Source organism: Trachemys scripta, chromosome 2, assembly GCF_013100865.1.
Source record: "Trachemys scripta elegans isolate TJP31775 chromosome 2, CAS_Tse_1.0, whole genome shotgun sequence".
NCBI lineage: Eukaryota > Metazoa > Chordata > Testudines > Emydidae > Trachemys > Trachemys scripta.
The window spans coordinates 146,056,005-146,081,990 of NC_048299.1; the positions used below are offsets into that span (position 1 = coordinate 146,056,005).

General features: G+C 44.1%; 1 protein-coding gene across 1 annotated transcript in view; it reads right to left on the reverse strand.

The window, feature by feature from the left end:
• Window positions 1-553: 553 nt before the first annotated feature.
• ANTXR1 (ANTXR cell adhesion molecule 1) overlaps window positions 554-25,986 on the reverse strand; it is a 178,812-nt gene continuing 153,379 nt past the window's right edge. Inside the window, exon 18 of the mRNA XM_034761775.1 lies at window positions 554-6,785. Coding sequence (XP_034617666.1) covers window positions 6,513-6,785 — 273 coding nt within the window. The 3' untranslated portion in view covers window positions 554-6,512. The remainder of the gene's footprint in view (window positions 6,786-25,986) is intronic.

Sequence of the window (25,986 nt, forward strand, 5' to 3'; positions counted from 1 at the left end):
TGGGGCCGGTTTTGTTTAATATCTTTATTAATGATCTGGAGGATGGTGTGGACTGCACTCTCAGCAAGTTTGCAGATGACACTAAACTAGGAGGCGTGGTAGATACACTAGAGGGTAGGGATCGGATACAGAGGGACCTAGACAAATTAGAGGATTGGGCCAAAAAGAACCTAATGAGGTTCAACAAGGACAAGTGCAGAGTCCTGGCTGGGATGATTTAGCTGGGAATTGGTCCTGCTTTGAGCAGGGGGTTGGACTAGATGACCTCCTGAGGTCCCTTCCAACCCTGATATTCTGTGATTCTATGATTAAATTTAAGTCTGTGCTTACATGGTTTGCTGAATCAGGGCCTTTGTCATGCCACTTATGCATCCATCTTCATCAATCTCCCTTCATTTCCTCCATGGAAGGAAATATTCTATTAGAAACCCACAACAGCAGAACACTGGTATGCCACACTGATGAAAGGGAAGTTTTACATGGAGCAGGTTCTCCTGCTTTTCTCCTAGTGTGTTCGCCTTTGTCTAGTAAACACAACATATAGAAACAGGCATGAATTAGTGTAGTTCTTTAATAATAACCTCAAGATCAGCAAGGGTAATGACTGAATTTAACAAATGACACATGCAACAAACACAGGGAGTAGAACATCATCATTTAAACCTGGCTTAACTGTCTTCTTCCAACCAGTCCTGGGATATCAACACTGAAGTCAATATCAAAAAATAAAGCGCGTTTCCTTTCCACTGCTGCATCATTCCCAGCTATTAGCAATATTCTTGACTCAAACACTGCTAGAGTTCTCAAAGAAACTAGACAGCCCCCTCCCGTCCCTTCCAACTCCCCATCATCTAAATGATGACAGAACATGTTTTGACACAACATGGAGTATCTGGAGAATTTGGAAGATCACAAAGCTAATTTGAACAAAGGCTTCAAATTACAGCCAGCAGCAGCTTGTAACTTTTCAGCATTTTGAAATGTTCTTAATCCTCGTCAAATGCTACTGCAGATTTCTTTCAGGCTGTTGGACACAGATTGATGTAGAGCATTGAATATAAAAAATGTACATGAATAAAGAATAATATAAGTCCCAGGCCTGAGTGTCCTATTGAGAGCAAATCACTCAGAGCTGTTCATTGCTATCAAGACCAATTCTATTACTTCTATATTTTTGCATGTGCAAGTGGTAAAAACAATACAAAAAATGAAACCCTAATTCCTGTTGAAACTGCAGAGAAGATGTTTCACCGTTCAGCTCCTTCCTTTTGTTCTGTAATGAACATTTGCCTTCAAATGGCTAGTTTGGAATGACAGCTTTGTAATATGTACAACAGGAAAGTTCTATCGGGAGGGGATACATAGGGTACCATATGTCTGTATACAGTACACCAGTTCATTCAACCTCGTTTGCATAGCATTAATTGTCACTGGAAGGCGATGTGAAATTATGGCCAACATTGTCAAACCTGGTTGCCTAAAGTTTCATAAGCCTTGTCAACACTACTAAGTTAGGCTGACCCACCTATATCGCTCAGGGGTGTAGAAAATCAACACCCTTGAGCCATGTAGTTAAATCAACCTAACCCCAGTGCAGACAGAGGTAGGTGGACAGAAGAATTCTTCCATCAACCTAGCTACTTCCTCTCTGGGAGTTGGATTACTTATACTGATGGGAGAACCCCTCCCATCAGCATTAGTAGTGCCACTGTAGCATTTCGAGTGTAGACAAGTTCATAGATTCCAAGGCCATAAAGGACCATTGTGATCATCTAGTCTGACCTCCTGTATCGCACAAGCCAGAAAACTCCCCCAAAATAGTTCCTACAGCAGATTTTTTACAGAAACATCCAACCTTGATTTTAAAATGGCCAATGATGGAGAATCCACCTTAATCCTGGTTCAATTGTTCCGTTGGTTAATTACCCTCCCTGTTAATTACTCTCATCATTATGAATTCCCACCTTATTGTCAGTCTGAATTTCTCCAGCTTCCCCTTCCAGCCACCTTTCTCTGCTAGGCCCCTAACTCCATATTTAGGCACCTCAACAAAAGGAGTCCGATTTTTTTTTTTTCAAAAGTGCCCTGCACTTGTGACTCCCCTGGATTTCAGTGAGGTTGGTGGGGGCTCAGCACCTTGGAAACTCAGTTCGCTTCTGCTAAGGTGCCCAAATATGAACGTAGGAGCCTAACTTTAAGCACGCAAGTTTGATGGGTTTTGGGCCCAAGCCTCAGCTGATCTCAATCACCATAGTCCCACTCAGTTGAAGATATGTCCTTTTGGTCTTAATTTCCATTCAGATTCTGGCTTTGGCAAAGGTGCCTTTACTCCCTTCCCTCTCCCCAATCTCTCCACCTGCCGCACCTTAGTTATTTCCTTTTCTCTCTTCATATTAATGCAATACAATGAAATTTAGAGATGAGTGCAGCTACCCACCTGGTTCCCTAAGACCTGATCTTTCATAAATTCACAGGTTCTAAGGTCAGAAGGGGACCTTTCCAATCATCTAGTCTGACCTCCTGCCTAAAACAGGCAGCAGAATTTCACTTGGTCACTTCTGCATAAAGCCCATCATTTTTGGTTGAGCTAAAGCATAACTTTAGGAAAGACATCCCATCTTCTAGTGATGGAGAATCCATCAGATGCCTAAGTAAACTGTTCTAATGGTTAATTACCCTCACTGTTAAAAATGTGTGCCTTATTTCTAGTCTGAATTTGTCTAGCCTCAGTTTCCTGCCACTGGATTTTGTTACGCTTTTGTCTGCCAGATTATGTTTCGTGTACTACATGCAGGCTAATACATAAAAGGACTCCATGCTTGTAAACCTAAACTGGCCCTTTATTAAGAGAACTATTTACAGAGATGCTGAAACTGCAGCTAGCATTCCAGCCACGTGAACACTGGCTGACTTCCTGAAGCCTTCTCTGAATGCTTCCCTCCTCCAATCTGTGCTCCTGCCTCCAAGTTTCATGCAGGTTGCTACAGTTTAAAGACCCATCTGCTATCAGAAATCTTCTCCTCTTTGGGAAAATTCAATTCAGAGCTTTAGGACCATCTCTTCGGAAACTTAGGGCCACACATTTGCAGGAGCACATGTCTGCAAAGGACCGTGTACCTAGATGTTTTGCACCTGCTGAAAGCCTCTTCAGAACACACAAATGGGCCTCTGCATACATGCACAAAGGTTGGTGTTTGTGCCATGTCCCTTTCAATTTAGTACATGCACCTACAGCAGCCCCAGAAAATGTGGCCGTGGTCCTGTGCCTGTTGAAGTCAATTGCAGAACTCCCATTCACTTCAGTGGCACCAGGTTCCAAACCTGCATAATTGTACACCCATAGGTTGATTTTAAATACGACACTGGAGGTAAATCCTGCTAGCCAACATCTGCTCTGGTTTTGCTGAGTACATTTTACATGGTCAGGGCCTACTGAAAACAAGTAACTTAGATTACCCGTGGGCACTCTGATTCTATGTCCAGTTAATAACCTGCATGTTCAATGTCTAGTAAATAGCTGGTCAATAACCAGTTAATGATTCTGTGTTCAGTTAATAAAAAATAGGCATTTGCTTATCACTAGGTGTTTCTATACACACCCACTGCAGTATGGCTACACGCTACCCTAGATCCATGTGCATAACTCCCATTCAATGGATCGAGGAGTGTATATAGCCCATCTTCCTTGTAGTTCAATTAATGCTATGTAAAGCAGGTACTCGTCACTACAGGAAATATTTGTACATTTATAAAAAGCAATACAAACATAAAGAACAAAAATACAACAAGCACAGCTTGATACAATAACATGCCATGAAATATCATTGGCTTTATAATAATTTACTACAACTTGAAAAATGTTCTTTTATCCACACTGGATAGGAAATGCTTCCATCTAACATATGGTAAGCATGCAACAACAATATATACAACAACAATTTGGAGTTTGTTTTTACTCATGAGAAGGATTGTAGTACAGGGATACATTAAAATTATTTTTTTTCTGGCCTGATCGAGCTTTTCTGTTACTCTGTTTAAGTTTGTTTTGGGGGGACGGGCCTTGAGGGGGCTTTTTCCTCTTAAATTGTGGTAAAGAATTTTTTATAGGAATCTGCAAACACTACTTTTAGTCTTAGAGTAGTAAACTCATTTATTTCCCCCCAGCAGTTGTTCTGATTTACTGGTTGACACTAAAAAAAGATATTCTTAATGTCATTTGGTTAAAAAATAATTTTCTTTCCAAACTTTTTTGTACCATTGAGGATCTGTTAAGAGAAATACCTAGCAATCCCGCGGGACGTTATTACACTATTCCCAGTTATTACACTTTCCATCTTCAGCTATTTAACTGGATGGCATTCATCTCAAGGGGAAGTCCAACCAAACCTTTGCAGGGCTTTCCAAGATTTCCAGTCCCACTTGACAATCCTAACGTCGTCTTGTTGAACCGACCGTGGCCAGTACCTGCTACAGTCTGAGTAGCGTCTAACCCAGTGAATGTCAAAAGTGGGGACTGCTCTGTGCTGCCTGCAGACAAAACAGTTGTGATGGTGGCTACATCGGCCCTTTCAAAAAACAGCCAACACATGGGTGCAGACCTCAGAGACATTGTGATCCCTGTATGAAGTCATTTGTTCCATATGACATAAGACACACTGACCAAAGGTTTGGTGAGTGCCAACTAGGCTGAATCTGAGCCTGATAGAAAGGGACTGTTTATAAAGGTCCCTGACAAAAAATATCCCAGTTCGTTCCTTGACTGGGTCTTTATCTTTATATCTGCTCTGTTCCTCTTTCTTGAATAGCCTTTTCCCCTAGAAAAGCAATATTTCCAACAACACTGGAGTAACTACTTGGCAAAGCGTATCTGTGGTTGAAAAACCACCTGCTTTACATGAGTATGAAAACCCTTCAATATTCATAGAATTGTAACTACAAAGATGATTTGTCTTTATGATGTGGCAATTTCTAGGGAGATATTCATGTCATGGGAGCTGATTGTAAAAGTAAACTAGGGAGGCAGAGGTTTGACTTTAATCTTGATCTTGTCTATTTCTAGCACTGTGTTACAAAGGCAGGTGCTCAGGAAGTTTACTATAGGTTAAAATGTGTACATACGCAGTATTGTAAACTATGGGGGGAGGGTACCACTGGGAAAAAAATAAAAAGAAGGAGAAAACATGGAGAAATGCAGCCAGTGCATTTCTTTGAAGACTGATTCCCATCTCAGGCAACTTTGTGCATGACTTCGCCTTGGCCAACAACGGATAATGGAAGTGACAAGAGCAAGATGTAGCCGCACTGTGTCCCTTTGACAAAGTGTATGGGAGACATCCAATGCTTATTCAGGAAAGGAAAACAAACATCAAAGCAGAGAAGTTGGTAAGGTGGAAGAGGGCAATTTGCAAACAAAAAAGGCAGGGGTGAGATTCTGTGAAACTGATGACAATTACAGGATTTAAGAAGCCTAAGGGGATTGCAGTTAAAAAAAAAAAACTTAATAGAACCAACCACTCATTCCCAGTTCAGCTGTTTCAGAAACCTTCATTTTAAAATGGAAACGGTCACTGAATTACTCTGCTGCACTCATCAGACAGGCACTGTTAGCGAAGCGTAGTGTAACGACTCTTCTTTCAACCTCCTCTTCCATAGGCTCCTTTGCTCAGTGGTCTCCGGACCCCTACAGCCTGCTGAGAACATGGAAGGCTGATCTTTCATGAACTCTTCTTCTTCAGGTGTGGGGTTGGAGCCCTCCTGTGGGTTTTCTTTTTCTTTTACATGTAATTCATTTTTCTAGTAGTACTTCAGCCTCGTTCACCCACACTTCCACATAACAACATACACAAATCCATACACCAGACACCTACTCCAACACCCTCCTGGGAATTAAAGGATGATGGCCCCGTTCATTCTCCAGAACAAAGTCCATTGGGATGGCTGCTTTTTTTTTTTTTTTCAGATTAAAAATCAAAGATCTAACACTCCTGGTTATTTTATCCTGCTGTTCGCAGGCATTGAGAAATAATCAGCTTTCCATATTAATCTGAAGCACTGCAACAAGAAGAGAACTTATGCAGTTGTGGCAAAGTAGCCCATTGTGATGTCCACATGATCTGTAGGAAGCTTTCAGCTGTGACCTTCACTGTGGAGGATTGCCCTACAGTCTCTGAATTTTCTAAGAGCGAGTCTAATTTCCAATTTCTTCCAGGATCACTGTGGTAAATCACAGAGGATGGGAGGGCTGAAGTGAACATTAGTGATTTATGTTTCTCCAGTGGCCTCATTTTTGCAGCCCCCTGGATTTTCTCTCCTTGCTGGTTTGGCAAGACTGATGCATTATGGGATTATATATAAATAGATAAAAAGACTAATAAGTGGTTTGTTCTATTGTCACCCATTTCAGAATGTAAAGGCTTCCTATAAGCCCCCCTCCCCCCAAGACAAGTTTGTTACAGTACTGCTGAAAGAGCCCTCCGAATGCTTCTGGAAGAGACAGGGACAAGGCTGAGCCCCTAGACGGAAGGGCGAGGGGGGGGCCTGGAGGGAGGAGGGGCTCGGTTGGGGGCCGGGGCCTGGGGAGGCGGGGGCAGTGGAGGGAGAGTGGACGATGGGGATGGGGTGGGAGGAGTGGGGGAACTGGGAGGAGGTGGGGTATAGATCGGGGCAGGGGGTGGAGGGTTGTAGATCGGGGCAGGGGGCGGAGAGGAGGGAGGGTGTGCATGGTTGAGTGGGTATTTCGGCGGTGCCTCAGCATTCTTCACTCGGGTGAAATTGATACAGCGGCCCTAAAAGAGAAACAAAAAGGTTATTGAGCGTGGCGGTGATGTAGGAGCCGAGGGCCATGCTGGTGGGTGCAGTGGTATTCCTACTCACAAATCAGCTGTCTACTTTTATTTCTCTGGGTGCACAGTTGGAGTCAAGGCCCCTTTATGAGCCAGATTCTTAACCCAATCCTTGACTTGTGTGGCTGTTCTGAGAAACCCAAAAGGATTCACATCTGGAGTGAACCATGCAGTAGCAAATGCAAGTTGACTAATCATGGATGGACCAGCCCTGCATCCATGACTCCAGCTTGTGTGGTATTGTGAAAGTGCACACAGAACCATCCTTGCAACCACTGCTCACTGATTCTATTGCAGCCAGCACGTGCCTGTAGCCAGCGGCCATAGCATGTAAGGTCTTGTGAAGGGACATGAATAGGGCACTACTAAATTCATGGTCCATTTTCAAAAATTTCATAGTCATAGCATTTTAAAAATCTTGAATTTCATGGTTTCAGATAATTAATCTTAAATTTCACAGTGTTATAACAAAATATGAATATGTATTTAAAAGTGGAAACATACAAACATGTAAAGCCCTTAAGCCAGCATTTCTCAAACTGAGGGTCCCAACCCAAAAGGGGGTTGCAAATCTATTGGAGGGGGGGTGATGGAATTGCCACCCTTCCTTCTCCACTGTCTTCAGAACTGGGCAGCCGGAAAGCAGCAGCTGCTGGCCAGGTGCCCAGCTCTGAAGGCAGTGCCGCCGCCAGCAGCAGCACAGAACTAGGGGTGTATTTTTGTATATTTTTACCTTATAGTATAGAGTAAATCACAAAAAAGACCAGATTTCATGGGGGAGACCAGATTTCATGGTCTGTGACTCGTTTTCCATGGGCGTGAATTTGGTAGGGCCTTAGGCATGAATGTCAGCCAGGGCTGAGGCACCAGTGGTTAGAATGCCAGCAGGGCAAAGGAGTATTATGGCTTTGTATTTGTTCCTTCCCACAACACCCACCCCATGGCCACAGAGTTTGGCAAGACCAACCAGGGCTATATTGATGACTATGGCTGGATATCTAGATAAACAGGCATATCTGCTAATCTGTAGGTGTCTCTGCAGGCTCTTAGGACAGTTAGCCTTATGATCAACTCATTCCACTCATGTAGACGTCTGGCTAACAGTAGTTCATTCTAGCTGTCCAGGTGTGTGCATGACCACTATCACCCTGGGATCTCACTTATCCTCCATGAAAACAGATGCAGCCCTATTAAAATACTACACAGATGTCGCTACAGTTTCATACCAGACATTTGTTTGTGAGTTCAGGCATGCTTTCTCCCAACATACCCAAAGGACGGAAAATAATCAGTGCAACTATTCAACAGTGGACCAATATCTCCAGTAAGAATTCCCCTACAGTGTAATCTAGAGGGAAGACAGCTGTGAGCGACAGCCAGATTCAACTGTCAGATCTTGCTAGAAGTGTATCCACCCCCCACCACATCTGTACACACAGGTGCTACAGACCGTGGGTGGCAAGCCTCTGAGATTAGATTTGAATTTACAATAGGTGCCATCATGTGATGTAATAGATTTTGCACAACCTCTCTCATTTTAGCAGAGTTAAGGCAAAATTCTCCCCTTCAGAGTTTGTCTTTGGAATATATTCTGCCTATAGAACTGCCACAGGTGACAACGGAACCTACTGACCCTGCTGCAGAATACAAGTGATTCCCGGTCTGAGTACACTGATCCCATGGAGACAAGCCCGGGAGAAAAAATGGGCTGAGAAGTCAAATCATGGATTCAACAATATGGCCAGACTGAGGCACGAGTCAGCCCCCAGTATCAGGAGATAGCTTCAAAATAATGAAAGGGATATATTTGGGGTTTTTTATATTTGCTTTCTGAGCCTTTAGGATACACTTGGGTTACATTTACAAGCTTTTATCTGCAAGCAGGAGGGCTAGAAACCAACTTCTTGAAAAATGAAAGCTGAGAGTCTCATGCAATCACCTGACTCCAGCAGCTGGGGCTTTAAGAAAAACACCAAATATCACATGACTCATGATAAAATCTCAAGAGCTGGCAACAATGGTTCATGCTTCCCCTTTCCTGCTGTCGTTAGAATTCTGGCTCAGAATTTTTCCAGTGGCCCCCCCACCACCATTGGCTGATACAAAACTCCAGAGCCAAATGCCTTCCCCCCCACATTCTGCTTGAAATCTGGAATCTGCATCTTGCATCTATATCAAATATCACTCATGTCCTGCTTCTAACCATTTACCAACTGGACAGGAGAGGGAGTATTATTTACCAAAGCTAGTTGCTTGTACCGTGTCCTTCCTGAAAGAGACAAACTGTTAAGTAGAATGTCTCCTTAGCCTGCTGCCCATGTGAAGCCAAAAACTGCTTTCTGTAGCTCTGCTATAAAAATGGTGCTAAGTTACAGTTTGTTATGCATTTTAAACAAAACCTTTGCCCTCTAAGCTGTTTAGCTTTTTCTAATAATTTCCACCTGTGAAAGATACCACAATAAATTCTCTACTGTCGGAATCCAAGTTATTATATTACAGGCTCATTCTTCCAGATATGAACTCATACAAAGAGACACTGGAGGGCTTCTGAGCCCACAGTTTGTTTTCCGTTTAGGGTGTTGGTGTGTGTTAGGACGGGGGAGGTCTGGAAGGTGAGGGGAACTGGGGGTGTTTGTGTTTTTCTCTTTCCTTTTTCAAAGTAAATGTTAGTGCTGGTGAAAAGATGCCAAACAGAACAATGATCCCAGGCAGACGGGAGTGGTTCCAACACACAGGAATGTGGTAGGATTTAAGGCAACTACGTTAGGAGTTCTGAACCCTCTCTGTCCCATGGGGTAGTCTTATTATACCCATTTTACAGACGAGTAAACTGTAGAAGAGGGATTATAAGCAGCCCGTCCATACTATCATATCACATTGCTGATAAAGCAAGATTAGAATCCAGGAGTCCTGACTCTCAGTCCCCCACCCTAAACACTAGACACCACTGAATCCCAAAAAACAAATGCAAGCAAGCTACATGGAAGTTTTGCATCAGATGTCCCTCCACTCCAGACGCTTTGCATTTTTAAAATACTAATGGCCTGTTTTTCCAAAGTGCTGAGCATCTGCAACTGGGTCTCATGCTCTGGTGCCCTGCACCTTTTGCAGTCATTTACACAAGGGGTCAGTGGTGGTAAATGCTACCAGATCAGATTGGAGTATATAACCACCCATGGTGCCAAGTTGCCACTGGGGACAGTCTAGTCCAATGGGAGGAGCGGGTGCTTAGCACCTTTGGCCATCAGGCCGTAGATTTTAATTCAGTGGTAACTGTTTGATTAGTTGCACTGGGACAGGCTGCCAGATAGCGGGTCTTTATTTCAACTGCTGGGTTTGTCTCTTTAATTTTGATGCCTTCTAGTGGGTAGCTGGATATACATGTACCAACAATAAATCAGAAATAAAATGTTCCATTTCCTCCCTCCTCCTGCTCCGACGGCAGGCTGGAAAGGCTGAGAGAGAGGATTTGATGGGCTGTGGCGGCTGAAGGGAAGGGACTGATGTGAAAATAGCTTCAGACAGCTTCTATGCAAGTGCGCTGCCAAAGATATCATCATTGTTTGTGGATATTAAGAAACAGCTGTCTCAGTCTTAGACGAGCAGTAGAGGAAAGTGGATTCTGCTCTGAGACTATAAAATACCCTGCACGGCCCACAGTTGAGGACAGCCTGTTTTGTGTGAACAGAGGTCATCTAAAGAAAACTGGGTTGCAGAAATACTGTCAGTGCACACCCCGAGTCTGCTCTAAACTACACCATGGCTGCAATGGCCATCTGCTGGTAAGAGACTGGTGAAGCTTGCGAGACTCTGGCCAGACCTTCACCAGTTTGGCAGAACTCCTAGCTACCTGTTGAAATCAACTAGGCGGCCTCTTTGCTCTTCTTGAATGGTGGGTCTGCTAAGTGAGCCATCAGTGCACAGTGAGTGTTTTAAACTAGTTCCCACTCACAGGGCTGTATTCATGCTCGTTCTCAAATGTGACCCTGTTTAGACTTGCCCTACAGCATTGCAGTACACAAGGAGCCCTGTTTCCCCTCTACCCTGCCCCATGCATTGTCATTAAGGCTACATTTACACTATGAGCTGTGGGGGTGATTCCCAGCTTGCATACACATACTCTGTGCTAGCTTTCATCGAGCCAGCAGTCTAAAAATAGCAGTGTAACCGTGGTAGCACGGGCCGCGGCAGGATGGGCTAGCCGTCCCGAGTCCGTATCCATGGGGCTCAAGGGGCTTTGTATTCGGGGCGGCTAGCAACGGTGCCCATGCTACCGTGGCTACACTACTATTTTTGGTGCGTTAGCTCAGTGACAGCAAGCATGAGTATGTCTACATGAGCTGGGAATCATGCCCCTTCCTCCACAGTGAAGACGTAGCCTTGGGGAATGTCGACACTTCAAGTTGGAAGCTTAAACTCCAGCTCGAGGAGATATACCCATGCTAGCTCTGATAGTGTTAGCATGCTAAAAATAGAACGTAGCAGCAGCTGCACAAGCGATGGGAGGAGCTTGCTGTCCTGAGCCCAGACCCGTCTGAGACACTGGACACTTACTCCGGGCAGCTAATCTCTCGCACGGCCATGGATACATTCTATTTGTAGCGTGCTAGCTTGATCGGCACTATTACGGGACTGTCTCCTCAAGCTAGAATTGATGCCTCCAGCTTGAAACAGAGATACACCCTTACATCTCTGCCACCATGGTGTGGGACACTGCTCTTCTGATCTGATGGCATTTACTGCCCACTTTGCACAGGAATAAATGACAGTGTGCGGTTTAGGGCAATGGAGAATCAGGTCTGATATTTATAAGACCTGTCCCGGATACAAGTAAACCCGGGACATTACGCTGAAATATTGCACTCTTTTTTGCAAAGATCTTCACTGCATCTGTAACACTAGCTAACAAAGGGGCACCAGATGATAAAGCAGAAGAAGCATCTGAATTGAGGACACCAAGCATGCCCCAGTCTTAAATCATAGTGTCTTTGATTTTATTTTCTCTCTGCGGGTTGGTGGCTCATCTTTAACATTGTTTTAATGCACTTTGCTGCAATTTTAAGTAAATACTGTGGGACAGGCCTGCTGAGTGAGTGAAAGTCTGAACCCAAGATTAACCAATTTTCTTCAGGAAAAAAAACCCCATAAGAATGTTTTCCTTGTGCTGGTTCCATCTCTCCTGCAATGTAACTTTAGCAGCTTCAGACTATCACTTGCAGGGTCTTTGTTTATTTTCTTTATGTTGAAGTATTTATTTAAAAAAAATGGGAAACTGGGCCAGAAAATAATGGGTCGTGATTATTTTGCCCAAAGAGTTACTTAGTTTGGCGATGTGATAGTTTTGTGGATCCGACTAGAACACAAATCATACTGTGGATCAGGACACTGCTGGCATCAGATATTCTTTTGGATCAAGTGGGGTCAAGTCTAGACCCCGGGCTTGGATCCTAAAAGCCATTTTGTTTCTTTGCCAGTTCAACACTAGAGAATACAGAGAATAACTCAATCCTCAGAGAAGCACGATTCCCTCCCTGATTCCTCCACGCTTTGGGGGGTGAAGGAAGTAAGTTGGCTACTGGCCTATACCAGTCAGAAATTACTTCCTCCTCTGTGATACCTGGTGCCTTGGGTGGGCAGAGTGATGGTTCCACCTACTCTGGGGAATAGTGGGCCTGAAGATCTGGGGAGGCTGCACAGAGACCCAGGGAGGGGTTCCTACTTCCCCTGGGGTCCCATGTTGGTGAGTCCAAACGATAATTGAACCCTGATCACCTTTGCAATTAGAGCCAGTTGAAAAACAGAATAATGTTTTCACACAAATTTCATCCTGTTTTTTTTCCCCCCGCACCGGAAAGTTTGAATTTTGAACCCTTCCACCCAGGTTTATTTGCCTCAGTCTCCTATGTCAGTTGAGCAGCTCCTCTTGCTGCAAACTGCTAGTTAAGAGGCCAAATTCACAGGCAATGTGGTATCAGTTGACTCCCTTAGACTGTCTCATGGCCACTTACTGATATGGGAGCGGTATGATTGCTCAGAGCTCCAGTTTGAAACTGGAGAAAAGCCTGTTGAGAGTCTTTGGGTTAAGTTTAGAGGCAAGAGCAACAAGGGTGTTGTCGTGATAGGCGTCTGCTATATCAGAAGGATGAGGTAGATGAGGCTTTCTTAGGACAACTAACTGAAGTCTCCAGATCACAGTCCCTGGTTCTAATGGGGGACTTCAATCACCCTGACATCTGCTGGGAGAGCAATACAGCAGTGCACAGACAAACCAGGAAGTTTTTGGAGCATGTTGGGGACAACTTCCTGGTACAAGTGCCGGAGGAACCGACTAGGGGCCGTGCTCCTCTTGACCTGCTGCTTATAAACAGGGAAGAATTGGTAGGGGAAGTAGAAGTGGGTGGCAACCTAGGCAGCAGTGACCATGAGATGGTTGAGTTCAGGACCCTGAAAAAAGGAAGAAAGGAGAGTACCAAATTACTGACCCTAGACTTCAGAAAAGAAGACTTAGATTCCCTTAGGGAACTGATGGGCAGGATCCCCTGGGAGTCTAATATGTGGGGGCAAGGAGTCCAGGAGAGCTGGCTGTATTTAAAGAAGCCTTATTGAGGGTGCAGGGAACAAACCATCCCGATGTGCAGAAAGAATAGCAAATATGGCAGACGACCAGCTTGGCTTAACGGTGAAATCTTTGGTGAGCTTAAACTCAAAACGGAAGCTTACAAGAAGTGGAAATTTGGATACATGATTAGAGAGGAGTATAAAAATATTGCTTGAGCATGCAGAGGTGTAATCAGAATGGCCAAGGTACAACTGGAGTTGCAGCTAGCAAGGGATGTGAAGGGTAACAAGAAGGGTTTCTACAGATATGTTAGCAACAAGAAGAAGGTCAGGGAAAGTGTGAGACCCTTACTGAATGGGGGAGGCAACCTAGTGACAGATGATGGGATGTTAGATGGGGTGGGATCTGAGTTACTACAGAGAATTCTTTCCTGGGTGTCTGGCTGGTGAGTCTTGCTCACATGCTCAGGGTTTAGCTGATCGCCATATTTGAGGTCGGGAAGGAATTTTCCTCCAGGGCAGATTGGCAGAGGCCCTGGGGGTTTTTCACCTTCCTCTGCAGCGTGGGGCACGGGTCACTTGCTGGAGGATTCTCTGCACCTTGAAGTCTTTAAACCATGATTTGAGGACTTCGATAGCTCAGACATAGGTTAGGGGTTTGATACAGGAGTGGGTGGATGAGATTCTGTGGCCTGCGTTGTGCAGGAGGTCAGACTAGACTAGGGTGACCAGATGTCCCGATTTTATAGGGACAGTCCTGATTTTTCGGTCTTTTTCTTATATAGGCTCCTATTACCCCCCACCTCCGTCCTGATTTTTCACATTTGCTGTCTGGTCACCCTAGACTAGACAATCATAATGGTACCTTCTGACCTTAAAGTCTATGATTCTATGATGTGGAAAAAGCTGAAGTACTCAATGCTTTTTTTGCCTCAGTCTTCACAGACAAGGGCAGCTCCCAGACTGCTGCACTGGGCAACACAGCATGCGGAATAGGTGAGCAGCCCTCAGTGGTGAAAGAACAGGTTAAGGACTATTTAGAAAAGCTGGACATGCACAAGTCCATGGGTCCAGATCTAATGCATCCAAGGGTGCTGAGGGAATTGGCTGATGTGATTGCAGAGCCATTAGTCATTATCTTTGAAAATTCGTGGCTATAGGGGGAGGTCCTGGAAGACTGGAAAAAGGCAAATATAGTGCCCATATTTAAAAAACAGAAAAAAGAGAACCCGGGGAACTACAGACTGGTCAGCCTCACTTCAGTCCCTGGCAAAATCATGGAGCAGGTCCTCAAGGAATCCATTTTGAAGCACTTGGAGGAGAGGATGGTGATCAGGAACAGTCAACATGGATTCACCAAGGGCAAGTCATGCCTGACCAAACTGATTGCCTTCTATGATGAGATAACTGGCTCTGTGGATACGGGGAAAGCAGTGGATGTGATATATCTTGACTTTAGCGAAGCTTTTGATACGGTCTCCCACAGTATTCTTGCCAGCAAGTTAAAATAGTATGGATTGGATGAATGGACTATAAGGTAGATAGAAAGCTGGCTAGATTGTCGGGCTCAACGGGTAGTGATCAGTGGCTCAATGTCCAGTTGGCAGCCAGTATCAAGCAGAGTGCCCCAGGGGTCGGTTCTGGGGCTGGGTTTGTTCAACAGCTTCATTAATGATCTGGATGAAGGGATGGATTGCACCTTTAGCAAGTTTGCAGATGACACTAAGCTGCGGAGAGAGGTAGATACGATGGAGGGTAGGAGTAGGGTCCAGAGTGACCTAGACAAATTGGAGGATTGGGCCAAAAGAAATCTGATGAGGTTCAACAAGGACAAGTGCAGAGTCCTGCACTTGGGATGAAAGAATCCCATACACCCTTACAGGCTGGGGACCGACTGGCTAAGCAGCAGTTCTGCAGAAAAGGACCCTGGGATTACAGTGGACAAGAAACTGGATATGAGTCAGCAGTGTGCCCTTGTTTACAAGAAAGCTAATGGCGTATTGGGCTGTATTAGTAGGAGCATTGCCAGCAGATTGAGGGAAGTGATTATTCCCCTCTATTTGGCACTGGTGAGGCCACACCTGGAGTATTGCATCCAGTTTTGGTCCCCCCACTACAGAAGGGATGTGGACAAATTGGAGAAAGTCCAGTGGAGGGCAACCAAAATGATTAGGGGGCTGGGGCACATGACTTACGAGGAGAGGCTGAGGGAACTGGGGTTATTTAGTCTGCAGAAGAGAAGAGTGAGGTGGGATTTGATAGCAGCCTTCAACTACCTGAAGTGGAGTTCCAAAGAGGATGGAGCTAGACTGTTTTCAGTGGTGGCAGATGACAGAACAAGAAGCAATGGTCTCAAGTTGCAGTGGGGGAGGTCTAGGTTGGATATTAGGAAAAACTTTTTCACTAGGAGGGTGGTGAAGCACTGGAATGGGTTCCCTAGGGAGGTGGTGGACCCTCCATCCCTAGAGGTTTTTAAGGCCCAGCTTCACAAAGCTTTGGCTGGGATGATTTAGTTGGTGTTGGTCCTGCTTTGAGCAGGGTGTTGGACCAGATGACCTCCTGAGGTCTCTTCCATGATTCTATGAGTGTCTGTGTTGGAATACCTTAGTCCTTTAAAACCCACAGCTCTTTTCATAATTGTAGGGATGTTACCCCAACACATGCTGGCAAAATTCCAGTACAGGTCATTGTATCTGGCCTAGTTAAAGTCTCCCCAATGTCTCAATCAGGTATGGGCTGCTTATTCCTTTTGTGTCCTAAATTACTGCCCTGTGCTGTTGGACAGATGCTGCACTGAACCCCTGTGGTGGGTGCTGTTCCATGGAGAAGAAAGCCATATCCCATACCTACCTAACAAGCACGTGAGGCTTACTTAGTTGTCCGGAAAGTGCTTCGGACTCTTCGATTGAAAGTTGCTATACCAGGTATTATAGTATCATCATCCACAGCAGCAAATTAGGATACAACAGATGGGACTTTCAAAGGGTTCCTGCACTGGCCTAGAAGTTTCATTGACTTCATTTGGGAGCAGATAGGCCAATGGTGACCCCTTTTGAACATCCCAGCCCATGTGTCTTTCAATGCAAAGCTGACTCTGGATAGCAGTGCCAAAGCACTAGGGCTAACCTGTCTTGAGTCATGACTTTTTTTTGTGTGTGGCTCTCATGCCAGTTTCTGATCAGTTACCCCAGTGTCAATATGGAGTAGCTCCAGTGACTTCTGCAGACTTTGGATTTGAACTGGCATGAAGGAGATCAGAATCTAACTCTCAGAATGTCAATGAATCCACATGACATCACCATGGAGGGAACAGAAATCAGGTTGAGGCAGGCTGGCAATACATTTTCATGTCATAGCTGGAATACTGTCTCAGTACAGAAGAGAGCATTCCCAGGATCTCAGATGAGCTGCTTATACCATTGAATGCTGAAGCATTCTGAGGCAGCACTGCTGTGACTCAATAAATGCTAAGTACTGAAGTCCTGTTGCTCTTAATGCCACATTTACTGCTGCCTTCCATTTACTTTTCATTATGCTACATGGCTGCTTGCTAGTTTAGAGAGACAGTGTTGTCTTCGGCTCTCGGTGTTGAACTGAGAGAGTTGGCATTTAACTCCTGACTTCTAATTCTAGCTCCACCATGAACTCATCATGTGACCTTGGGCAACTCACCTGTACCTTTCTGTGGGCCAGATCACTGGCCTGCTTAGGGTTCCCTTTGGAGCACTCTAGCACCAACTTGCGCCTGCTTCATCAGCTGCACCAAACATAAAGACCCAGCCTCATCTATCCAATAGCTATAATACTACTTTCTTGGGCCCCGATTCAGCAAAGCACTTTAGCATGAGCTTAACTTTAAGGGCGTGCTTAAGTAGATCTCTGTTCAGCAAAGTGTTTGTTAACGGTGGGATTTTCAAATGAGCCCTTAAGCTCTGTTGAAAATCCCAGTGTTAATAAGCACTTCGCTGAATACAGATGGATTTAAGCAAGTGCTCCAGTGCTTTGCCTCAGGGTATGTCTACACTGCAATCATGGAGTTTGACTGCAGCCCAAGCAGACATATCTGAGCTAGCCTTAATCTACCTAGCCAAGGTCCTGCAGTAGTGAAGCTGAATAATTACCCAGGGTTCCAGGCAGGCTTGTACAGTGCATGCTGAAGCATGTGCTGGCATGACTTACTGCTCCAGGACCTGAGCTAGTTAATATTTGCCCTATGCCTTGACTGTGTAAAGCAATAGGGAGCATGGTCCTGGATTTGGTGAAGTCGTATGGAAAGACTAAGGAGTGAAAAAAGAACCCCGGCAAATTTAGGCTAGAACGTGCTTTCATTTTGAGACCCAGCAGCCATGTTCTCCATATAGATTGATGCCTGCTGAATTCATGAATAAAGGCAGAATGTGCTGTGTGAGCTTCAGCTGTGTAAACACAACAATAAATGCTTCTACTTTGCAAAAATATATGAAAAGGAGCTAAATCAGCAGAAATCCCCCCTGTGAGTATGGTGGGAGGTGGAAGGAAAATGGCAACAGATGCTGATGTCATTTACTCATCTGAATACGAGTGAGTTTGTAAGCTGCTGTTTCCTGTCTACAGAGCGTTTCTAATTACACAGGAGGACTTGCGGCTAGATCTGCTAGCCTCATTGGTATTCTGTTCATGCAGGCATCAAAATTATGAATGTTGAGATTGTTTTTAAAAGTTGAGACTTTCCTTTTTGCCAGTCACTTCATATTTCTAGATCTTATTTCTCATGCAGATCTGGAGCTCTTTATTCAGAGATAATCCCAACACGATGACTCAGATTAATCCCTGGTGTAATTCAACTGACATCAGTGGACGAGTTTGCCTGGGTATCTGACCAATGTGACCACAACTAGACTTTCAAAATGTAATTAAAATGCAAACTTAACTCCAGTGGAGATTATATAAAAAAATGGACTCTATTATTAATAATGTTCTGCATTTCTATCACACTTCGGATTCATAGAGCAACAATAAAACACAGCAATCTCTAGTGGGGAGGGCAGCAATCTGCCAGTTGATGAGGAAAGGAAAGTTTCAACCAATGATTTCTTACAGAAAGTATCCCGGAGTATTTATGGCCTGATTTCAGAGGTTGGTTGTGAGTATTTGCCACCACTGAAGATCAGGATATGCACAGTGGATTTAAGGTATCAAATGAAAGCTCCTTGCAACCTTGTCCTACTTAACAACAGAGCTAAGTATGTCCATTTCTCTGTTTCAGAGACTAGCAGAATTAAATTAATTCTCATAGGCAGTGAGTGATTTCATGGTTATGGAACAGTCAAATTCCAGCCTCTTTTTGATCTCAGTTACACCCATCTAAATCAGAAATGGCTCCATAGAAGCTTGTGAGGTACAGTGGTATAAAATCTCAGAACCGTCACAAACCCCAGTGCTCCTAATATACCACACCAGATAATAGATTACAGTTTGGGTGGGAAATGGTTTTCCCATCCTGTGAAAATTTTAATGATTTCAAAAAATTTCCAAACCCAAATCAGAACAAAAAATTGAAATCTTCACATTTTTTTGTGAACTAAAGAACAAAACAAAACAATTGGGGGGGGGGGGCTCTATCAAAATATTTTGTTCTGATAATTTTGAAAAGTTTCATTTCAATGTTGACCTTTTTTATATTTAGGTTTTTTTTTACTTTAATTAGCTTACATTTCAAAAGGAGAAGTCATTTTGAATCAGAAAAGCAGAATGTGTTGTTTCTGATATGTCAAAATGTCCCATTTTGACAATTTCAAAACTGTTATTTTTCAAACATTTTTCAAGTCGAGACATTCATCAAAACCTACCCATCACAGAAGATTAGGGTTGGAAGAGATCTCAGGAGGTCATCTAGTCCAATCCCCTGCTCAAAGCAGGACCAACACCAACTAAATCATCCCAGCCAGGGCTTTGTGAAGCCAGGCCTTAAAAACCTCTAAGGATGGAGATTCCACCACCTCCCTAAGTAACTCATTCCAGTGCTTCACCACCCTCCTAGTGAAATAGTGTTTCCTAATATCCAACCTAGACCTCCCCCGACTGCAACTTGAGACCACTGCTCCTTGTTCTGTCATCTGCCACCACTGAGAACAGCCGAGCTCCATCCTCTTTGGAACCCCCTTCAGGTAGTTGAAGGCTGCTATCAAATCCCCCCTCACTCTTCTCTTCTGCAGACTAAATAACCCCACCCAAAAGCCTCTCCTCGTAAGTCATGTGCCCCAGCCCCCTAATAATTTTCATTGCCTTCCGCTGGACTCTCCAATTTGTCCACATCCTTTCTGTAGTGGGGGGGTGGACATGAATGGAGGGCAGAAATATAGCCCAAGCTTTCTCCTTATTCCAAGTGAATTAACAGGATAAGGAAGTTCTTTGTGTGTCTCATTGCAGAAGAGAACTCATTGTTCAACATTTCTCTCACCATGGCTGTGATTGGGAAAAGCCAGATGGCAGTTTTCATACCAGAATGGACTTTGGCTCTTTTTGTAGCTGCATAGAAGAGGGTGAAGCCAACATCTGCTAGGGAAGGAACTGTCAGATCGAACAACAAGGAGAAGTCTGGGAAAAATTACCATACTAATTCACAAGAGAGCTGGAGAATGTTTTAACAGTGCTGTGAGCAAACATGAAAAGCTGACGGTGTGTGTGTTTGGTGATGGTGGGAAATGCTGCTTAGACCAAATAGCGGGATGTTAAAATAAACACAGCTTTTGGTTTGCATTTAACAATCTGATAATGGACACAGAAGCACTGAGGTTTGTGCTTGCCCGAGTGTAACCACAAGCCAAACAGGGAGTTATTTAATCCTATAGTACAGGACGGCATGGCTGCCTCCAATGGAATGGTGGAGTAAGCAACGCATAAAGACCCATTAGCACCTAGAACAGTGGTGTTCTGCTCCATGAGTGGGGCTGCTGGGCACTACCTCCATACAAATAAATAAATAATAATGATACCAATATTCACTGAACTATTCCCTGGGTCTTAGTCATTTCAATGGGTAAATTGTTTGGATGAAAATCGATCAATCTATCCTCATACACCCCGTCATCTATCATCTATCTATCTACCTACTTACATTGGTGTCCATCACCATAATATCTGAGTGCTTTCCACACGTAAAAACAATATAAGGCAGTACAGTTCTATCGCATTAATTATTGTTATTTATTTTCTCTATAATGATGGTGGATCTCACCCACATGCTCAGGGTCTAACTGAACACCCTATTTGGGGTTGGGAAAGCATTTTTCCCCTAGTCAGATTGGCAGAGACCCTGGGTTGGTATTGGGGGAGGAGGGGTTGCCTTCCTCTGCAGCATGGGGCATGGGTTACTTGCTGGTTTGAACTAGGGTAACGGTGGATTCTTTGTAACTTGAAGTCTTTAAATCAAGATTTGAGGACTCCAGTAACTCAGCCAGAGGTTATTACAGGAGTGGGTGGGTGAGGTTCTGTGGCCTGTGACGTGCAGGAGGTCAGACAAGATGATCATGATGGTCACTTCTGGCCTTAAAGTCTATGAGTATTTGGTCTGAATACGAAATCTAACCTTATTTTCCCCTCCAGACAGCTATGTAGGTGAACTCCTCTACGACAGACAGCGCCCCTCTCAGTGCAAAGCACAGCCCTCAGGAGTACCAGCCACTCTGTATTACTGAGTTCTTCATTTTTTTGGATTTGTATTGCAATAGCACTTAGGAGTCTATGAATTTATGCTGTATAGAGGTACCCACTTGAAATCAGGGACCACCCTTTGTGCTAGGTACTATATATACACTCATAGTAAGAGATAGCCCCTGCCCCGAAGAGCTTAAAATGTAAATAGAGAAGAAAGACACAGGGTGGGAGGAAGGAAATACGATTATTCCCATTTTACAGATGGGGAACTGAGGCACTGAGATTAAATGTTTGTACAGCACCTAGCACGTTGAGGTCCTGGTCTGTGATTAGGCTTCCTAGGCACTACAGTAATATAAATAATAAATAATAAGAAGTGACTTGTTCAAGCCTACAGTAGGAGTCTCTGGCGGGGACAGGAATTTAGCCTATGTCTCCTCAGTCCCACAGCAGTGCCTCAAACACAAGACTGCCTTTCATCATACCAGGAAAAGCTTATAAGTACCTCAGCAACATGGGTTTGAATATAAGAGAAGCAAATTCCATCTGCGTTTCTAGCAGGGAGACAGTAGTTAGACCAGCATAATTTATGAATCTAGATAACAAGCCTTGAGTTAAAGGATTGCTCTTGCCAACTACTCAGCTATGTTTTATTTCCCTTTCTGCAGCTGCAATGCTTCAGGGGACAGAATCACAGCTGAGCCTTAGAAGAGACAACTGAAGTAATATGGATACATATTAAGGTCAGAAATTCAGTCAGGTCAGCAAAAATGGAGGTGGTAATGCACTCTAGCGTTTCATTGTTTTTCTAGACAGCGTTGCTTTCAGGCACAGGGCAGTCTGAATTCCTCTGCTTGTAGCATTCCTGCTCCTTCCCCTTTTTCTGTTAGATGCTTTGGCATTGAACCAGCCAGCACTGCACCAGAATAGCAAAGCACCCAGATGCTCCCATAGAAAGCTAGGAAGTCTCATCTTAAGTGACAGCTGCCTCACCCCGCAAGCCCTCAGCATGCAGAACGCCCTGAAGTTACATGCAGGGAGGATTTGCTTGGCCAAGACTTTTGTTTGTCACTTACGGTGGTGTTAATAGTGCATGGCTGCTAGCACGTGTGTGTGTAAAGGGAAACAGCTGGACTCTGTGGAGGCTCAGTGGGTTGCTGGTGTCTCCACATTTGGTCACAATCTCTCTCCTTTAATTAGAGAGCATCTATTCACCCTTGATAGGGCTGGAAAGCGTGGCTGCATAAAAACAGTGAATGCTCCATCCAAATAATGGCACCATAATTGGCACTTCTACAGCACCTTGGTCCAAGGGTCTCAAAGCTCTGTGCAACCTTGGCCACATCACTTGATGTCTCTGTTGACCCTCCTGCCCTTTATCTGTCTTGTCCATTTGGACTCTAAGCGCCAGGGGGCAGCGGCTGCCATTTATTCTGTGTGTATACAGCACCTGGCACAATTCATATATTCTAGGACTGGAAGGGACCTCGAGAGGTCATCGAGTCCAGTCTCCTGCCCTCATGGCAGGACCAAATACTGTCTAGACCATCCCTGACAGACATTTATCCAACCTACTCTTAAATATTTCCAGAGATGGAGATTCCACAACCTCCCTACGCAATTTATTCCAGTGTTTAACCACTCTGACAGTTAGGAACTTTTTCCTAATGTCCAACCTAAACCTCCCTTGTTGCAATTTAAGCCCATTGTTTCTTGTTCTATCCTTAGAGGCTAAGGTGAACAAGTTTTCTCCCTCCTCCTTATGACACCCCTTTAGATACCTGAAAACTGCTATCATGTCCCCTCTCAGTCTTCTCTTTTCCAGACTAAACAAACCCAATTCTTTTAGCCTTCCTGCATAAGTCATGTTCTCTAGACATTTAATCATTCTTGTTGCTCTTCTCTGGACCCTCTCCAATTTCTCCACATCTTTCTTGAAATGCGGTGCCCAGAACTGGACACAGTACTCCAGTTGAGGCCTAACCAGCGCAGAGTAGAGCAGGAGAATAACTTCTTGTGTCTTGCTCACAACACACCTGTTAATGCATCCCAGAATCATGTTTGCTTTTTTGCAACAGCATCACACTATTGACTCATATTTAGCTTGTGGTCCACTATAACCCCTAGATCCCTTTCTGCCGTACTCCTTCCTAGACAGTCTCTTCCCATTCTGTATGTGTGAAACTGATTGTTCCTTCCTAAGTGGAGCACTTTGCATTTGTCTTATTAAACTTCATCCTGTTTACCTCAGACCATTTCTCCAATTTGTCCAGATCATTTTGAATTATGACCCTATCTTCCAAAGTAGTTGCAATCCCTCCCAGTTTGGTATCATTTGCAAACTTAATAAGCGTACTTTCTATGCCAATATCTAAGTCGTTGATGAAGATATTGAACAGAGCCGGTCCTAAAACAGACCGCTGTGGAACCCCACTTGTTATACCTTTCCAGCAGGATTGGGAACCATTAATAATTACTCTCTGAGTACAGTTATCCAGCCAGTTATGCACCCACCTTATAGTAGCCCCATCTAAGTTGTATTTGCCTAGTTTATTGATAAGAATATCATGTGAGACCGTATCAAATGCCTTACTAAAGTCTAGGTATACCACATCTACTGCTTCTCCCTTATCCACAAGGATCGTTATCCTATCGAAGAAAGCTATCATGATTTGTTCTTTACAAATCCATGCTGGCTGTTCCCTATCACCTTATCACCTTCCAAGTGTTTGTAGATGATTTCCTTAATTACTTGCTCCATTATCTTCCCTGGCACAGAAGTTAAACTAATTGGTCTGTAGTTTCCTGGGTTATTTTTATTTCCCTTTTTGTAGATGGGCACTATGCTTTCCCTTTTCCAGTCTTCTGGAATCTCTCCTGTCTCCCATGATTTTCCAAAGATAATAGCTAGAGGCTCAGATACCTGAAATCTTTGCTGGGCCTTCCAGGCACTCCTGTAATAAAAACAATAATAGTAGTATCTTCTGCCACACCCTTACTATAAATGCTACACTCTGCAGTCCTGATCCTGCACTCTGAGCTGCAGAGTCAGACTCTTACACCCATGTGGTATCTCATTGGGTGGGGCTCTGCATAGACACAAGCGTCCATTTGTGTGGATCAGCACGGAGCCTTCTGTAATATTGACTTTAAACACTACAGTTCAGCACAGCATGGTTTGGCCATTGCTCTGGAATGCTGTAGTATTTTTCTCTCCCCTCCATCTATCTTACCGTATTGGCTCCCATCACCATAGTATCTGAGCGTTTACATTTGGGTTGTCACCTTTTTTAGTATCTGCCTTGCTATCTATTATCCAGCTGTTTTCGGTGATGTTCATGCAGCTGCACAAATAGAAAGTTAATTTGGGAAAGGGAAGTAGCCTGAAAGCATGTAAAGTTATGTGCTTTCCGTGGTAATAACCTGATAAGGTTGAAGAGCAAGATAAAGATAAAATACATTTTTCTTAAGTAGAGATGAAACATGTGTCTCTGTTTGCCCTGGTTTTATATCAACCTGGAAATAACCACCTGGAAAAACATCAACTTCTTAAGATCATAACATAGTGGGACTGGCTTCTGTGTTCCTGAGTTTTTAAAGAGACATTTGAAAAGGTTGGACCTTAATACCATTTTTCAGGGTTTATTAGTTATTAAAGATTTTCATAAACAATATTCCCCATTACTCTGTTGGATGGATGGATGAAAGAAAGAAAGAAAGAAAGAAAGAAAGAAAGAAAAGCTATAGAACTGTGATTTGATTTCTGATTTCAAAAACAAGCACAAAAAGTTGTTGGATCTACTGGTCATGAAATGAACATAGGCAATTGTTAAATAGATGCAACCCTTATTGCTCGTTTCTGGAAACAGATCGTTGACTAGAATGTAGCTAACATTAAAAGCTAGGCACACACATTGGGAAGATTGAGGGAATCCTAGGCTAAATTGTATGGGCAAAAAACTCTTCCCCTGGATCCACACTTTGGAGCTCTGTTGCTTGATTTGAACTCAGTCCATGGGTGGAGCTTCCACAAACATCTCTGGGAGCGATGCGTGGGGGCAGTACAGTCAAGATTCAGTGGATCCAAAAGCAGCACGGTGTCTCCAGACCCTAGGGTGGCCAATTGGCATTTTGCTTGGCTATCAGACCTGTAAGAAGAAATCTTGCCACCTCCTCTGCAGCTGTAGAGAGCCTCGCCTGCAGCAAATCCAGTGCAGTTCTGCTGCATAGGGAGGGGGTCACAAGGCCCACAGCCTTTGCAGATGGTGCTCAACAGAGTTCCTCTTTACAGAGGCACTGAAGTGGGGATACTGGGCGTGGACTAGAGTCGGTGGGTGGCTATGCTGGCCAGAGAGCACAACCAGAGGCGATGCTATTATTGGATAGGCCACAACTCTGCAGTCTAGGGGAAGGAAGGATTGTTGAGTTTTTGGATTCATGGAGTTTCCCCATTCCAGGCCCCTAAATCTGTTCAGGAGCTAGCTTGGCTTCTGGCACATAATCAGAGTCTGAATGTTCAAAACGTGCCTGATTCACTGATTTGAACTGGCAGTGCTGCACTTTGAAATCATGGCATCTGGAGACGGTTTTAGGAAACTAGCTTCTAGGATTTGTGAGCCAGCCTTTCAAAGAGAGTTCAATCTCTGAGCTGAGGGTGCTCTGTAATGCCTGGAAACAATGCCTGTGCAGAAAGTCCAGTCATCCTATGGCTCCCTCCACCTCTTCTGGTCAGCAGGCAACTGTTACAATTGTTTTATTTCAAGATAAAATACCCCTGCACTGAAACCCTCTCCATCTGGCTCTCATTACAGAATACAGGGCCTTGTACTAAGTGTCATTTATAAGAACCTGGAAAACATTTCCCATGGCATTCCATTCACCTTGGGCATTCAATAAATGGTATATTAAAAGTCTGACCCAAAGTGCCTTTGGAGCAAAGGAAAAGATTTCC